This window comes from Calonectris borealis, chromosome 7 (assembly GCF_964195595.1).
Source record: "Calonectris borealis chromosome 7, bCalBor7.hap1.2, whole genome shotgun sequence".
Lineage (NCBI taxonomy): Eukaryota > Metazoa > Chordata > Aves > Procellariiformes > Procellariidae > Calonectris > Calonectris borealis.
The window spans coordinates 29,330,590-29,346,495 of record NC_134318.1 but is presented as its reverse complement, the minus strand read 5'-3'; the positions used below and the strand labels follow the sequence as shown (position 1 = coordinate 29,346,495).

The 15,906-nt window shown below is 68.5% G+C and overlaps 3 protein-coding genes across 3 annotated transcripts; 2 read left to right on the top strand and 1 right to left on the bottom strand.

Annotated features, from left to right (window-relative positions):
• Positions 1–1,080: 1,080 nt before the first annotated feature.
• Positions 1,081–2,214, bottom strand: MRPL43 (mitochondrial ribosomal protein L43). Its single transcript, XM_075154915.1, has 3 exons — positions 2,044–2,214; positions 1,491–1,597; positions 1,081–1,316 (listed from the first exon to the last, which is right to left on the bottom strand). Exons 1-3 carry the CDS (start codon positions 2,172–2,174, stop codon positions 1,102–1,104), a joined length of 453 nt encoding a protein of 150 aa, XP_075011016.1. The 5' UTR covers positions 2,175–2,214; the 3' UTR covers positions 1,081–1,101.
• A 128-nt stretch (positions 2,215–2,342) lies between these two features.
• On the top strand, positions 2,343–7,617 carry TWNK (twinkle mtDNA helicase). The gene is made up of 5 exons (XM_075154914.1): positions 2,343–3,683; positions 4,187–4,427; positions 5,144–5,251; positions 5,595–5,736; positions 6,393–7,617. Exons 1-5 carry the CDS (start codon positions 2,426–2,428, stop codon positions 6,648–6,650), a joined length of 2,007 nt encoding a protein of 668 aa, XP_075011015.1. The 5' UTR covers positions 2,343–2,425; the 3' UTR covers positions 6,651–7,617.
• A 1,153-nt stretch (positions 7,618–8,770) lies between these two features.
• Positions 8,771–15,766, top strand: LZTS2 (leucine zipper tumor suppressor 2). Its single transcript, XM_075154907.1, has 6 exons — positions 8,771–8,803; positions 10,587–10,655; positions 11,958–12,419; positions 12,762–13,277; positions 13,762–14,031; positions 14,122–15,766. Exons 3-6 carry the CDS (start codon positions 11,997–11,999, stop codon positions 14,800–14,802), a joined length of 1,890 nt encoding a protein of 629 aa, XP_075011008.1. The 5' UTR covers positions 8,771–8,803; positions 10,587–10,655; positions 11,958–11,996; the 3' UTR covers positions 14,803–15,766.
• Positions 15,767–15,906: the final 140 nt, after the last annotated feature.

Genomic DNA, 15,906 nt, shown 5'->3' with positions numbered 1-15,906 from the left:
TGCCCCCCCAGGATTTCCTCTTTGGGAGAGGACGATTCGGCGAGGGACGGAGCCGGGGCAAGGAGCCCACGTCCCCGAACGCCCCGGAGCAGCGGGTGGAGCGGCACGTGCCCTCTGTGAGGAGGCCCCAGGTGAAATGTGGGGCTGGGTGCCCTGGGGAGGTGGCACCCCCGGGGCCTCCGACCCTGACAGAGCTCTGCCCCCTCTCCCCAGGGCGCTGCAGGGGAAGAGCGGGATGCAGCAGCAGGCAGCAAGATGCACTGGCAGCAGGATGGGCAGCCACCGCCATGCCCTGCAGCGTGGCAAGGGACCAGCGCAGCACCCACATCCCCCCAGTGTCCACAGTGACCCCGTGGCCCCGGGCACCTGTTTCTGCCCTCCTGCGTGGTGCCCTTGGAGACCTGGGGTTCAGGAACAGCCCTGTCCCCCGTGGGACAACATGTGGGAGGGGAAACATCCTCACACAGCGAGGAGGAGGAGCCCTGGACAAGGGCCTGCCTCCCTCCAGGGCCTCCTGCTCTTCATGGCACTTTACAGGGGCAGCCACTGTCCCTGAATCCCCCCAACTACCTCTGCTCCTGCCGCCTCCTGGGGAATCCGAGGGACTGGGGTGACAAGAGCATCTCACATCCCAGAGACAGGGAGGTGACACCAGGGAAGCAAGGGAGGGACAGACTTGCTGGGGGGTGTGTCCTCCCCTCCGTGTTCCTTGCTGGCATCTCCAGGAGCAGGACATCGCCCGGAGCAGCCCTGCAGGGGCGGCAGGAGTGGGGGGCAGCCCCAGGGGTCCATAACGGGCTGGAGCCCAGGCCCTCCTGCCCCAGAAGAGCGAGACTTAGTGGGAAAAGGCAAGAGCCGGACGCCTGGGCTCTCCCATCCTGCCCCCACCCTTGTTTTTGCTGCAAGGGGAGAATGAGCCACCCCCAAGCACACCCTTCCCCCAAGGAGGGGCATCGCCCTCCGTGTCTGGCACCCCTCGTGCACAGCCCCCGTGCCCCCCGGCAATAAACGCGGCTCTGTCTGGATGTGGCGTGGCAGCATCTCTCTGCAGGCACGGGGCGGCGGGAGGAGAGATGGATGTGGAGGCGCAGGGCGGAGGCTTTATTGGGGCTGCAGGCGTGGGCCCCGGACAGTGAGGGCGGAGGGTTTGTTGGTGAGGGGGTGCCACTGGCCCTGGACACTGGGGTTGTTGGTGTGGAAGGGCTTGCGGATGCGGATGATGTCCAGGCCGGACTGGCGGGCCAGCTTGGTGGCCAGCTGCACGATCTCCTCGCTTGTCTTGCTGGCGATGAGCTCCTCCCGCACCGTCCCGTTCACTGCGGCAGAGCGGGGCGGTCAGGCCGGGGCCCCCTCCAACCCGCAGCCCCCCCTGGGGGGGGAGCCGGCCCCAGCACCGCCTGCCGCTGGGCGGAGGCAGCACAGAGCCGGGGCAGGGTGGGCCCCGTCCCCATCCTGCGCCCCCAACCCTCCCGCCCATCCCCCGCACTCACAGTACTCGGCCAGCAGCAGCGGGGCCGGGCCAGCGTGGGGGCTGATGTAGAGGACGACGTCGGGGTGCCGCCGGGCGAAGTCCAGCGCCGCCTCCTCCACGAACTGCCTGCGGGGGGGCGGGGGCCGTCAGCCCCAGCGGGGTCAGAGGGTGGAGGTCACCGTAGGCCCCGCCCCAGGGCAAAGGTCATAGGTGGGGTCACCTCCGCCCCAGTGCCCTGCCCACGGGAGGGGTCACAATGCAGAGATCGGGGGTCACAGTGCCACCTGCAGGTCAAAGGTCACCACCCAGCCTGCCCCTGCGCTGGGGGGTCGGAGATCAGGGGTCAGCACTGCCGCCTTCTAGTCCCTCCCCCATCGCATAAGAGGTCAGGGGTCACTCCCCGCCCCCCATCTCTGTGGGTCAGAGGTCAGCAGCACCTTCCCTATACAGACAGGTCAGAGGTCACCGCAGCTTCTCGTAAGCCCCTCCCCCCAGGCCAGAGGTCAGGGGTCACCAGGCCTCCCCCCCATCCCAGGCGGTCAGGGGCTGCGGGCGGCTGCCTCCGACGGTACCTGGCGCCGCGGGCGTCGGCCGCGGTAGGGCTGAAGAGGAGCTGGAGGCGCTGGAGCTGCCGCACGTAGCGGCCCACGCCGTTGTGCAGGACGGCCGCCAGGAACCGGCTAGGCGCCCCGCGGCCCGTCATGGCGCCGCCCTCACCCGGAACCGGAACGGCGCGGGGAGGGGAGAACATCCGCTTCCGGGCCCCGCCCGGAAGTGACGCGCTGAGCGCGGCGGCGGCGGGGTCAGGCAATGGCGGCGTCCGTGGAGCTCCACGTGAGGGGGGCGGCCTGAGCGGCGCCGGGCCGGGGGGGCCGCGGGGCCGCCGCCGATGTGGATCGGGCAGCGGCGCGGGCGGGTGCCGGGGCGGCCCGGGCGGAGGCGGGCGCGGGCAGGATGGCGGTGGTGCCCCTGCGGCCCTGCAGAGCCGCCGGCCGCCTCCTGCCGCTGCTCTGCGGGGGGGCGAGGAGCAAGGGAGCGTCGCTGAGCCCCGGGGTGCCGGGCCGCCTCACCCAGCGGCGCTACAAGAAGGACGTGCTGCCCTCCCCCGAGGGGCCCGTGCCCTCCGTCTCCATCACTGAGATCCGGCAGTACCTGCGCGCCCAGGGCATCCCCTTCCACGACGGGTACAGCTGCCTGCACACCCCCAGCCTCTTCACCGACGGCCGGCAGGACCAGCCACCGCCGCTGTCCGCCAGCGCCCCTTACACGCTTTTCATTGACAAGATGACGGGCAGCTTCTTGTGCACGGCCACCCTGGCCGAGGGCACCTGGCAGGACTTCCAGGCCAACGTGGAGCTGCGGCACCGCGGCATTCCCCGCCCCAGCTCGGGGGAGCCAGAGGAGGACACGCGACGGGCTCGCGAGGATGCCCGCTGCATCTGGGACCGGGCACTGCCGCTCTGGGAGCTGCTGGATGAGGATGAGACCAACAAGACCAAGGCCATGTTCGGTATCTCGCTGGTGACGGATGCCACCCTGAAACGCTTTGGGGTGCGTTATCTGAGGACTGCCAAGTCCCTCGTCTTCCCCTGGTTCAGTCCCCGCGATGCGACCCTGAAGGGCCTGAAGCTTGTGAGGGTGGAGAAGAAGGGGGATGCGATAGCTTACGTGGAAGAGACTTTACCTCGCTTCGATTCCTATCGCAATCTCTTTGGGCTGCCCCTGATCGGCCGCCGAGACACAGAGCTGGTCTTAACTGGGTGGGAGCTGGACGCCCTGGCCCTTCACCAAGCTACAGGGGTGGCCAGCCTGGCCCTGCCGCGGGGGTCCACCTGCCTGCCCCCCGCCCTCCTCCCCTACTTGGAGCAGTTCAAGCGCATCACGCTGTGGCTGGGTGAGGACCTGCGCTCCTGGGAAGCCGCCAAGCTCTTTGCCCGCAAGCTGAGCCTCAAGCGCTGCTCCCTGGTACGCCCCGGCGACCTGCAGCCCCGGCCCTTGGAGGCTCTCAACCAGGGTCTGAACCTCACCAAGATCCTGCGTGCCGCCCTCCCCGCCAGCCACAAATCCATCGTCTCCTTCCGGCAGCTGCGCGAGGAGGTGTTTGGGGAGCTGGTCAACACCGAGCAGGTGGCCGGCATCAAGTGGGCGCGCTTCCCTGAGCTCAACAAGCTCCTCAAAGGGCACCGCAGAGGGGAGCTCACCATCTTCACAGGTGATGGGCAAACGGCTGGTGGACAGGGGGAGCAGAGAGCTCTTTGGTGGCTTCACCCTCCTGGGGGTGACGCCTCATGAGTCTTCCTGGTCCCTTTCTGCTCATGGCTTCAGCTGAGCCTGTTGTGGCGGTGCGTGAGAGGCTGGGGTGTCTTCCTGGCTGCGGTGGGGCCAGGCGCGCCGGCGTGAGGATGGGCTCTCCTGGGGTGTCCCTTCCCCCTGCTCCCATCCGCTGCCTCTTGTCTGAGCCCTCTGTGCCCCCCCGCTGGCTGCCCAGCCCATCCCTGCACCCCGCAGGGACCCGCTGCCTGCTGGAGGTGACACATGTGTGCCCGGACACGCAGCCTGGCGTGACACACTGCTTGTTTATGGTGGTATCACTGTGGATGGGCCACTCTTAGTCCACTCCCCAGCGCTTCTACCTCTGAACAACCCCCTGGTGCGTCCAGGACAGGTCACGTCTTCTCCCCCAGCTAATTCCTCTCATCGTTGTCCTTGTGCCAGGCCCGACGGGCAGCGGGAAGACGACCTTTATCAGCGAGTACGCGCTGGACCTGTGCATGCAGGGGGTGTGCACGCTGTGGGGCAGCTTCGAGATCAACAACGTCCGCCTGGCCAAGATCATGCTGACGCAGTTTGCTGCCCAGCGCCTGGAGGACCAGCTGGAGCTGTACGACGAGTGGGCCGACCGCTTCGAGGACCTCCCGCTCTACTTCATGACCTTCCACGGCCAGCAGAACATCAAGTATGGTCCCACACCTTTGTCCCCGGTGGCGTTTACCCCTCACAGTGTGTTCTGCAGGGCCCCGGGGAGCCCGGGCTCTTCTCCTGCAGTGGGTTGTGGATTTGGGGCTGGCAGGAGGCACGCTGGGGCTGGTCGAGTCCTGGGATTGGCACGTGGGGACTGCGTGGCTCAACTGGCTGCATCCCTGCTGTTGCAGGGACTGTGACAGCCTCCTCCGCTGTGGGGATGAAGGGAGGAGACCTGTCCCTGTGCTAGTGGCTGGTCTAAAACCAGCTTCTGCCCCTGGCAGGATGTGTCCGCCCACACCCTGCTCACCTGGCAGCGCTGCTGTTCGCTGAGGAGGGAGGACAGGCACCTCCAGCTCCTTATATTCACCAGGCGCGGTGGTGCCTGCACGCATCCCCGTGCGCCCTGAGGGTCCCTGCGGGCTGGGGGAATCGCGGGACGGTGGGCAGGGGCTGTGTGGGCAGCAGCTGGGTCCTCCTGATCCAGCCGCCCTTACCGGTGGGGATGGGGCTGCCCCCATCCTGCGACGGAGGAGATGTGGAGGTGGGTTGTGCCCAGGGCCTGGTGGTCAGCGGCCAACTGCTGTTGGCACCAGCCTGGTGCCTCCCCGCTCTGCCTCTCCTGTCCCTGTGCCTGACTTAGCATCCCCATCCTTGCCTCTGCTCATCCCTGTGGCTGATCCTGCCTGATGCCGGTCTCCCCCCGCCCAGGACGGTGATTGACACCATGCAGCACGCCGTCTACATGTACGACATCACCCACGTGGTCGTCGACAACCTTCAGTTCATGATGGGACACGAGCACCTCTCTGTGGACAGGTAGCCCTTCTCCAAGCCGCCCCCTCCTTCCTCCACCACCCTTGTCGCTGGAGCTGGCCCTGTCGGGTGTCACAGCAGGAGCTGGGGACCCGCACAGGCTGTCCCCTTTAGTCCTGTCTGGCAGCCCTGTTTCATTAAAGGGCGATCACTGCCCTGGGGAGGAAGAGGTGGGAAAGGGTGAGCCGGTTACCGGAGATCCCTGTTGCGCCCCATCCCGTCACCCGCGTGGGCCCGGCTGCCCCATGGAGTGTGAGCCTGGACCCCGTGGTGTGGGGGCTGTGGGGCTGAACCTGGCAGCACCTGGCTGTGCCAGCCCCTCACCCCGTTCTTGCTGCCGTGGCAGGCTCGCTGCCCAGGACTACATTGTTGGTGCCTTCCGCAAGTTCGCCACGGACAACACCTGCCACATCACACTGGTCATCCATCCCCGCAAGGAGGATGATGAGAAGGAGCTGCAGACGGCCTCCATCTTCGGCTCCGCCAAGGTGAGCTGGGCCAGGGTGGCCCTTCCTGTCCCTCGGGCACAGTGTGTTCCCAGGAAGGGGCTGGGATATGTTGGGCAGCCGTCCCCAGCTCCCACCAGCATCCTGAGTCATCACTGGGGATCTGAAAGGTGCTGTGAGGGGCAGGATGTCCCCAGGACTGCTGTCACCTGCTGAAGATGTGCAGAGTCCCGATTTGGCCAGGCCTTGGTAGGGAGACATGGAGCAAACTCTTTGCCAGCTAAAGCTCTGTTGGGACTTTAGGTGCAGTTAAGTAATGCTCATTGACTGTGAGTGGGAGTAGTATGAGATAATTAAAGAAGGAGCCAGGGAGGGTGCAGGGATGGGCTCTCCGAGTGCTCCGGTCTCTGCTGTGATGCTGAATGACCCCGCAGTGGTGGGCAGGGGATGCTCTGTGAGTGTGCGCGGCCCTCCCGGGCTCCCTTGTTTCCCCAGGGCGTGCTGGGGCTTCAGCCCAAGCTGGGGTGTTCCGGGGGAAGACAAGGGGTTGGTGTCCGGGAGGCGCTGGAGTTGCCGTGGCCTGGGATGCCCCATAACAGGGCTCGAAGGAGCCGGGCAGGCAGCCCGTGATCACCTCCGAGCCCTGTGACTCTGGCTGCATCCCCAGCACCCTCCTGGAAATGTTTTCCTCCCCCCAGGCCAGCCAGGAGGCCGACAACGTCCTCATCCTGCAGGACCGTAAGCTGGTGACGGGGCCAGGGAAGCGCTACCTGCAGGTGTCCAAGAACCGCTTCGACGGGGATGTGGGCGTCTTCCCCCTGGAGTTCAGCAAGGCCTCGCTTACCTTCTCATCCTCCGGCAAAAGCAAGGTCAAGCTGAAGAAGATGAAGGAGGAGAAGGCACTTTTAGCCAAGAAAGCTCCGGAGGGAGGTTCGGGAGCCTCCAAAAAGCTGTGAGCCTGGCAGGTCTCTTCCTTGGTCCGTCAGGAGGGGTGGGGACTGGTGCTGGGAGCATGGGGCTGGGGTACGCCAGCCCCTCTCCCCTGGGGGCAGCCGCCACGTGCTGCTGTGGCCCTTTCTCCTCCTGCATGAACTCTTGGGTGCCAGCGCGGTGTCTCTGAGACGTGGGGCCACCGTGAGAGGGGGAGTGGGCTCATCCCAGAGAAGAGCGGCCAGGACGGGGTGCTTTGGCAAACGAGAGCTGCTCTGTACTGGTGCTGAGTGCTGGGAGCACGGGGGGGAACGGAGTCAGCGTGGGCTGGGTGAGGGGGGGCAGTGACCTGCAGCCCCGGGACTTGGGGATCTCTCAACCTGGGGCAGATCGTTAAATTATGGCTAAAATGGAGCCGAAATCCTGGGCTGTTGCTGGTGGGAGGGACTGTGCGGGGGGATTGTGCAGAGGGACGCCTGGCGGTAACCCCCCATCACGGGTGGAAGTCTCTGGGCTCAATCCTGGCTGGGATGGAGCCACGAGGGGAAGGTGGTGGAGGGAAGTGTGGGAGATTGCGGATGGCTCTTGCCCCAGAGCTGTGCGGACGTGGTGGGAGGGTGGGAGCTGGACCCCCGTGGTGTTGCTGCTCGCGGCGGGCTGAAGGCAGCGCTGGCGTCCTCCTGTGCTGGCGAGTGCGAGGTGGCGCTCGCTGGCTCTGCCCGCTCCGCTAACACCTGACCCAGCCCCCTTTGGTCAGGGTCTGCCCCGGCCCCTTCCTCCGGGGGCATCACCAGCAGTAAAACCTCAGGGGGAGCAGCCCTGCCTTGCTCCGCAGGGCTGGGGGGGGCAGCCACCCCCCTGCCCTCTGGGCTGCGGGCAGCAAATACTGTGACCTGGCCAGTCCTCGCCGTGGTCGGATGAGTCCACGGCCGGATCTTGGTCTAATCCCTTTGGGTTTTTTCCCTTCCTAGTTTTATTAAAGCATAAATGTGAGTGCCGTTTCTGTGCTGCTGGCCCTGTGACCAGGGGACCCTGGGGTGACCCCCAGAGGACTGGGGGGCTGCGGTGCCAGAGGAGGTCCCTGCTGCGCAGAGCATCCCGCCCCGGCCCTGGCACACGCGTTATTACCAGCCTCCGCGCCAGGCATAGTTTCAACCTGAGCCATAATGAGGGGACGGGGTGGGCGGGCAGTACACACCCAGCCCCGGGTTTCCGGGGTGCACCGGCTCTCCAGGGCCAGGAGGGCACCCTTGGGTGCTCTTGGCACAGATGTGAGCCCCCCGCCCAGGGCAGGCTGGGGGTGATGGCGGAGGAGGGCCCCGGGGAAGCGGAAGTAAGGCGGGGGGAGCCAGGCCCCCAGCACAACTGGGTCAGGGTTTGCATGGAGGCGTGGGTGGGGGCTGTGGGTGTCCCCCCTCAGCTCAAGGGCCCGGTCCGGATCCCTGGCACCCATTTCCCCCCGGTCTAGCCTGGGGCAGCTGCTGTCATGGGACTGTGGAGTGGAAGTGGGGCAGTGGGAAGCCTGGGACCTCGATGTCCCACCCATCCCTCGTTGGGGCTGGGAGGGGGTGATGGAGTGGAGCCTGAGGGGGGACCTTGAGCAATCCCAGACCCCTGTGGGGCAGGTGGGTACCCACGGCTTCCTGGGCTGCGGGTGGGTTGATGTGGGCTTTTCCTCTCTGTTTTCCCCCAATTTGTGGCTCTTGGAGAGCCAGGGGTGGCAATAGCTGCAACATCCCATGGCGGGACGGAGCCCCCCCCAGCCGCCTTGGCAGGGTGCTGGACTCCCCAGACAACTTTGGGGGGTCAAATCCTCGGGGGCGGCCTTCACCCCGTGGGTCTGGGGAGGGAGAACCCTAGGGGGGGGCTTGGCCGGAGCAATGAAGAGGATGAGCCCCCTGCCCCCTCAGACAGGGGGTCTCCCGGGATCGACGTGACTGGGGCTGTGCTGGGCGAGGGTGACCCACGCGGGGGCTAACCCCCCCCGCGGCTGCCCCACGCACCCCACAGCCCCCCGTATCCCCATCCCCTTCCCGCTCGGGGGGCGGGGCCTCGCGGGGCGGGGGCGGAGCCTGGCGGGGGCGGGGTCTCGGGGGGCGGGGCTGTAGCGGGGCGGGGCCTGGGGCGGGGCGGGGCGGCGGGGCGCGGTGCGGCGCGGGAGGGCGGCAGCGGGGCCGCGGTGAGTGCGGGGGCCGGGGCCGGGGGGTCCCGCGGGGCCGGGGGGGCTGCGGCGGCGCTGGGGGCGAGCCGTGGGGCGGCCGAGGCGCGGGGGTCCCGGGGGCCGCTTCGGGCTGGTGGTTTGGGGGCGCTTCGGGGGAGCCGCTGGCGCTTGGGGTGTTGGGGGGGCCGGGCCCCCGGGGGCCGCTTTGGGGGGGGTCCGGGGCGCTGTGGGGGGCTGAGGGGCAGCGGCGGCCCTGGGGCGCCGTGGGGCGCTTTGGGGGTGTTTCAGGGGCACTTTGGGGGTGTTCTGGGGATGCAGAGGCCCAGGGGCTCCATGGCGCACTTTGGGGGGTCGCGGGGCACTTTAGGGGTGCTTTAGGGGCACTCTGGGGGAGCTGTGGGGCAGTACAGGCCCAGGGGTCTCGTGGGGCACTTTGCGGGTGTTTTGGAGCACTTTTGGGGTGCTTTAGGGGCACTTTAGGGGAGCTGTGGGGCAACAGAGGCCCAGGGGTTCTGTGGGACACTTTGGGGGTGTTTTAGGGGCAGTTTGGGGGAGCAGTGGGGCTGCAGAAGCCCAGGGGCTCTGAGGCACTTTCGGGTGTCGTGGGGCACTTTGGGGGTGTTGTGGGACAGTACAGGCCACGGGGCTCCGTGGGGAACTTTGGGGGTGTCATGGGGAACTTTGGGGGTGTTTTAGGGCACTTTGGGGGAGCTGTGGGGCAGCGGGGGCTCAGGGGTGCCATGGGGTCGGGTGGGGTGGAAGCACCGTGGGGCAGGCTGCGCGCTGCGGGGCTCAGTGGGGCAGTGTGGGGTGGGGGGCGTGGGGCGGACAAGGGAGGCAGCATCACCCAGGGAGCCTCGGGATGGGGGGCGGGTAGAGAGGGGGCACAGCTAGGCACGGGGGGGTATCCACCCCACATGGGCCGGGTGCGTGGGGAGGGATGAGGGGCTGCTTCCCCCTAACCTGGGGGGGCCCTGAGCCGCTGCCGAGGCGCGGCGGTCCCTAGGGGCCCAAAGCACCCAGCAGCTCAGGGTAGGGGTCCGGTCGAGCAGGGGCCCAGCCTTCCCTTGCCATTTTGGGGTCGGAACGGTGGGATCCGGCTTCGCTGCACTCCAGCCGGAGCAGCTGGCGGTGACGCCGCCCCAGTTGCTGACTGGTTTTACTGGGTGGCTGGAGGGAGGTTTCACAGGGCGCTGGCAGCCGGCCGGGCGGCTGCCCACGCCCGCCCCGGGCGCTTGCCTGCCTGGGGCAGCGGTGGGACCCTCTCGGCGGGCTGAGGGGGCTTGCGGGAGTGAGAAGATGGAGTCCCTTCCCACCGCCTCCCAGCTGGGCCGCCGAGCACGGGGCCCTGGCGGTGGCCGCGTCCACTCCGAGGCTGTGCGGGGACCCGGCTGTCCCCAGGGGCGTCCCCCTGAGCCACACGTCCCGGGGGAGTTTCGGTGGGGTGGGGTGCTGCACCTTGCCTGGCTGCAGCTGGAGGGGACTGAGATGTCCCTTTGGGACAGGGGGCCCCATGTCCCTGCCCGGTCCCTGATCCCTGCTCCTGCCCCTCCAGCAGCGTCAGGTCCCCACAGGCGGCCGTTGTCCCCGCCACCCCTCCCGGTGTGGCCGCAGCCCTCCCTGGGTGCTGGGAGCAGCGTACCTGCCACCGGGCTCCCCTGCCACCCCCTGTGCCACGCTGGCATCGCCTTCCCCGGCTCTGCTGGCCAGGGGGCTTGGGCAGGGGCGGCTGTGGGGGGCACAGGGACCTCCGCTGCCGTTTGGCACCCTGACCTCCTCCTCTTTCTCCTTCCCGCTTCAGGGGCCGGCAGAGCCCTGTTTGCAGTGCGGGGGCCCGAGCGGACCGGACGGATGGGCAGCAGCTGGCGAGGTGAGCCGAGGCGGGGGTCACCCACCTTCCCATCTGGGGGAGTCACGGGCTCGGTGTGAGGTCACGGTGCCTGGGGATGGCACGTGCTGGTGGGGGCGACAGTGGCGGCGGGGCTGGCTCGCTGGCATCTCTCCCCTGCTCACCCCCCGCCCTGGGCGCTGGCAGCTGGATTGATTTCAGGTGACAGCTCGGCGGGCGAGACCATGCGGGCAGTGCCCCCCCCCCGCCCCCCCGCCCTGTGCCAGCTGCAGCCATGTGCGAGATCCGATGAGGCAGCGGGGGACGGATCCGGCCCGACGGCTGCCTCACGTCACACGGGCGTATGGTGTGGGTTGGGGTGGGGGAGCTGCAGTAGGGTACTGGCAGAGCCCCCCCCGGCTGGAGGTGGGGGTGCGGGGCAGGAACGAGGGGCACCCATGTGTCAGGGCTGGGAAAGAGCCTGGTGCCCGCATCCTGGACCAGCCGCCTGCCCTCTCCTCAGTGGAGGGGGTGGCCAGCGAGAGTTGAGTGGAGGGTGCCTGGGGCAGAGCCCCCTGTCCTGTGCTGCTCCACGTGGGCTCCAACCCACCTGCCTGGTACCCTGGTAGCAGAGGGGGCTGCGTGGTGCGGCCCCCCCATGCTGGTGGTGGGTCAGGGGAGAGACGCCCTGCCTGACTCCCCGGGCAGCGGGGCAGCACGGTGCCATTGGTGAGCGGATGGGCAGGGGCTGGCGGTTCTCTGGGGGACCCTGTGCCCTGCTGTGAATGGTTGGGGGTGGGGGGCACCCTCTGTGGGGTCACTGCAGAGAGGTGGGGGCTGGGGAAGTGCCTGTCCCCAGTGTGGGGGGCTGCCCCCCACTCTCCGTGGGGGCTGCGCTGGCGGGCGCCACGGGGCAGGCAGCGCCGTGGGGCAGGCAGGCGGGCAGGCTGCCCGGGAGCCGGCTCTCCGCAGGCCTCTCGGGATTCGTCTCCAGACCTGGCACACTTCCCACAACGGGGTCACGCCGGGGCATGGCGGGGGGCAGGACCGCATCGCCGCTGCCTCACGGTGCCATCGGCACCCCACAGCCCCTGGCACCCCCAGGCTGCTCCCCTGGGATGCTGAGCCCGGCTTGGGGGGTGCTCGTGCCACCCCCCTAGCTAATCCTGGTTTTATTCTGGTTCGTTTGGCATCTCCTTCTGCCTGCTTCCCCTCGGGCTGGCCCGCACCCACGAGATTGGGGATGGCAGACAGGGGTTCAGGGGTGCCCCGGAGATGCTGGCAGCTGGCGGGGCATGACCAGTGGTGCCCGCTGCTCTGACACCCTCTCTTCCTTGCCTGCAGGCTGCCCGCGCGCTCCTGCCCGCCGGGGGCCCCCCCGCCATGGCCATCGTGCAGACGCTGCCGGTGCCCCTCGAGGCTGCCGCTGAGGGGGCCGCGCAGCTCCGTGCCACCGCCCGCTCGCCCCCCGCCACCATGGGCAGCGTCGGCAGCCTCCTGCCCGGCCGGCCCCGCCACGACCGCGCTGGCCAGCCCTGCGATGGGGGGCCCCCCGCTGCCTCCTTCCGCAAGCAGGAGGGGCTGCTCCAGGCCACTCCCCGGGACCCCCTGTCCCCTGAGGAGCCCCATGCGGCCGTGTCCGGTGTCGCCTATGCCAATGGGGGCTTCTGCGGCGACTGGCTCGATGCCCCCTCTCCTGCCAGCCCCTGCAGCGACTCGGATGAGCCCCGTGATGACCGAGCTGCGAGTGGCCACCTCCAGGGGCCACCCCCCAAGCTCGTCCCTGTCTCTGGCAAGCTGGAGGAGGTGAGGCAGCGGGGTGGGTGGGTGCTGGGGTCTTGGCTTTGCTCCTTGTCCCACGCTGGGGCTGTTGGCTTGGGCATGTGAACTGGGACCACATGGCCACATTTTTGGTGTTCCTGGGGATGCGGTGGTCTCCGTGCGCTTGATGTCCCCTGGGTGCGTGTGGGAGCCCACCTGAGCACCCCATGGAGGGGGGATGGAGCGAGCAGCGACCGGCCCTTGTCTCCTCTCGGGTGCGAAGGCGCTGGGGCTGGGGGCCTCCCTTGGTTACTGCCACAGGCAGCCCCTCGGGAGGGCAGCAGGTTCCCCCTCAACCCCCTTCACTCTCCCCTCTTCCCCTGGCAGAACATGGAGAAGACCCTGATCCGCCCCATGGCCTTCAAGCCAGTGGTGCCCAAGCTCCGGAGCACCCAGCCAGGTGCGCGTCCGGGGCTGTCGGAGAGCCAGGTGAGCCTCACCCACTTGCTGGGTGCCGAGAAGCCCAGCTCCCTGAGCTGCCGTGCCAGCACCCTCTCGGACTCGGGGCGCAACTCCCTCTCCAGCCTGCCCACCTACAGCACGGGCTGCAGCCAGCACCCCGAGGCGGGTGCCTTGCCAGCCACCCCCCATGGTCCCCCCGACCCCCCGGGGGGCTGCCGCCCCTCCAACTCGGACAGCGGGCGCTCATCCTCCAGCAAGAGCACGGGCTCGCTGAGCGGCCGGGGCAGGCCCTCCTCGGAGAGCGGCTCCTGTGGGCGCTCGCCCCTGCCCGGCGAGGAGGCCATGCTGGTGCGGGAGCTGGAGGACAAGCTGCGGGAGAGGGAGGCCGAGCTGCAGCTCCTGCGTGACAGCCTGGACGAGAACGAGGTGGCCATCTGCCAGGTATGTCCTGTCCCTGTCCCCCTTGCCCTCCCTGGGGCACCTTGTGTGGATGTCCCCCCGGGTTGGAGGGCGGGGGAGCCCCTTTGCGAACCCGTGTATGGGGATACTTTTTTCTGTGGGTCTGGGAATGGGGATTTTCCCCTCTCGTGGGTGATCCTGTGTAGTCCCTGGGGCACCCTCGTATTGTCAGGGGGGCACTGAAGCACCCATTGACTGGGGTGCCTCGTCTTGGTGCACCTGGAGCTTCTCCCCGCTGATAGTGGGGCTGGGGGAGCCCTATAGACTCTGGGGGTGCTGACATGGGGGGACCAGCATGCCAAGGGATGGGGAGCACCACGACATCGCACCCCTCCTGGACCCCTCCTCTGCTTGGGGGCGGACATGCCGCCCCCCTGCCTGTGGGCAGAGGGTGCCCATCCTGGGGAGGGCAGCAGAAGTGGGGGGGTGCCATGCTGCCCCCCTCCAACGTGCCCCCCCCCCCAAGGTGTACGAGGAGAAGCAGCGGCGCTGCGAGCAGGAGCTGGAGGGGCTGCGGCAGCGCTGTGCGGCTCAGGCACGGCAAGCGGCCCAGGCGGCGCAGCGAGGGCAGCAGGTCCTGCAGCTCCAGGTGCTGCAGCTGCAGCAGGAGAAGAAGCAGCTGCAGGAGGACTTTGCCCAGCTGCTGCAGGAGCGGGAGCTGCTGGAGCGTCGCTGCGCCTCCTTCCAGCGCGAGCGCACCGAGATGGCACCCCGGCTGGAGGAGACCAAGTGGGAGGTGAGTTGCCCAACGGCACTAGGTGAGTTGCGGGGTGCAGGCTCCCGCTGGGGGGTCCCGGCCGGTGCCTGAGCCCCATTATCCCCGCAGGTGTGTCAGAAGTCGGGGGAGATCTCGCTGCTGAAGCAGCAGCTGAAGGAGGCGCAGGCGGAGCTGGCGCAGCGGGGTGCCGAGCTGCTGGGGCTGCGGGCTCAGCTGCGGGAGGCGCGGGCCCAGCTGCAGGTGGGTGAGCGGCGGGCGCAGGGGCTGCAAGAGGCCGCCCGCCTGAAGGCACTGGAGCTGGAGGTCTGCGCCAACGAACTGCAGCGCCGCAAGAGTGAGGCCGACCTCTTCCGCGCCAAAGCCGGCCGGCTCGAGCAGGAGGTGGCGGGGCTGCGGGAAGCGGCCCGCGGGCGATGCCCCCTGCCCAGCGAGGGATGCCCCCCAGCCGGCGAGGGTTGCCCCCCACCCGGCGAGGAGCCCCGGGGTGGCACGGGGCTGCGGCGGCAGCTGGAGCGGCTGCGGGCGGAGGTGGCACTGGAGCGGCGGCGCGGGCAGGAGCAGCGGGACGCCTTCGAGCAGGAACGTGGCACGTGGCAGGGCGAGAAGGAGCGGGTCATCCGCTACCAGAAGCAGCTGCAGTACAGCTACATCCAGATGTACCGCCGCAACCGGCGGCTCGAGCAGCGGCTCCAGCATCTCCGGCTCCAGGGCGAGGACCCCCCACCCGAGCCTTGCGACCCCCCCGGCCCCGACCCGTCCTTTGAGGAGATCACGGCCACCGAGATCTGAGACGCTGTCCGCCCTGACGCTGTGCTTGGCGGGTGGAGGGGGCCTCCAGCCCCTGGGATTTTGGGGGCTGTGGGGGATCCCTGCTCTCCCCCTGGCTCTGCAGAGACCACTGGCACTGGGAGGGGGCAGAGAGGACCGCAGGCGCTGCCCCCTCCCCAGCCTCAAGGTGTTGGGGTGAGGGTGTGTTGGCACCCACCGTGGCGGGGGGAGTGCCCATGAGATGTGGGGCCAGGTGGGTGCCGAGTCCCAGCCTCAGGGCCGCCCGCAGCTGGTTCCCGCTGATCCTCTTAGCGCCCTTGGGATTAGCAGCACTGGCTTCAGCCAGGGTCACCTTGGGCAGGGGGAGGGCTGGCTTGTCCCCTCCCTCTCATCCCTGCTGGCACTGTCACCCAGCCACTTCCAGAGGGGATGGCACATGCCCTGTCCCTGCCCGTGCCAGCCTACCCCCCCCGCCCTCCGTGTGTTTGTCAGGGGATTCGTTTCTGTGCCATTTTAAATAACTCTATTTTTATAGGATCTACCAAAACATATCACCCTCTCCCAGCTCACCCCCACCTGTCTGTGCCCCCCTCAGCCCTGCCACGGGGCAGCTTGCCCTCAGTGCCTTTCCCATGCCCTTGCCCCTGGCATTCCTCTGCTTCACTCGCCCCAGAAAAGCCTGGCCCATGCCCCTGTGATGCCCAGCCTGTCAGGGGAGAGGGGTGTGGTGCCGGGGGTGCCAGCTGGGGACACCCTGGGGACACTCCCGGGGTGGGCAGAGGTGGGGGGCCCAGCTGGGCACCCAGGTGGGGTCAAACCAAAGGAAAAGCCTGGCCGTGCCCAGCTCTGGCTTGGTCACCCCCGGCTCCAGGGGGGGGATTTCTGTACTTTATTTCAGTTGTGTCCCGTTCCCAGAGCCCGGCTCGCCCGTGTACCACCTGGAAACGCCCATTAAAAACAAGCCCCTGGCTGTGGTTTTTTTTCAGGGCTGCATCTATGTGTCTGGAGCGGGGTCGGGGCCGCATGCCCCCCTCCTGCATTGCCAGCATTGCCCCCCCTTGGGTCCTGCTGCAGGCAGTTCCTCCATGCCCATGGGGCGGCTCTGGCTCTCGTGCCCTTTGGCTG

Excerpts from the sequence above, each read along its gene's own strand:
- TWNK (XM_075154914.1), top strand. The coding sequence starts at position 2,426 with ATGGCGGTGGTGCCCCTGCGGCCCTGCAGAGCCGCCGGCCGCCTCCTG. Across the intron at positions 3,684-4,186 it reads GGAGCTCACCATCTTCACAG|GCCCGACGGGCAGCGGGAAG; the intron begins GTGATGGGCAAA and ends TCCTTGTGCCAG. Across the intron at positions 4,428-5,143 it reads CACGGCCAGCAGAACATCAA|GACGGTGATTGACACCATGC; the intron begins GTATGGTCCCAC and ends CCCCCCGCCCAG.
- LZTS2 (XM_075154907.1), top strand. The coding sequence starts at position 11,997 with ATGGCCATCGTGCAGACGCTGCCGGTGCCCCTCGAGGCTGCCGCTGAG. Across the intron at positions 12,420-12,761 it reads TCTCTGGCAAGCTGGAGGAG|AACATGGAGAAGACCCTGAT; the intron begins GTGAGGCAGCGG and ends TTCCCCTGGCAG. Across the intron at positions 14,032-14,121 it reads TGGAGGAGACCAAGTGGGAG|GTGTGTCAGAAGTCGGGGGA; the intron begins GTGAGTTGCCCA and ends TTATCCCCGCAG.
- MRPL43 (XM_075154915.1), bottom strand. The coding sequence starts at position 2,174 with ATGACGGGCCGCGGGGCGCCTAGCCGGTTCCTGGCGGCCGTCCTGCAC. Across the intron at positions 1,598-2,043 it reads GCCGACGCCCGCGGCGCCAG|GCAGTTCGTGGAGGAGGCGG; the intron begins GTACCGTCGGAG and ends GCCCCCCCGCAG. Across the intron at positions 1,317-1,490 it reads GCTGCTGCTGGCCGAGTACT|TGAACGGGACGGTGCGGGAG; the intron begins GTGAGTGCGGGG and ends GCTCTGCCGCAG.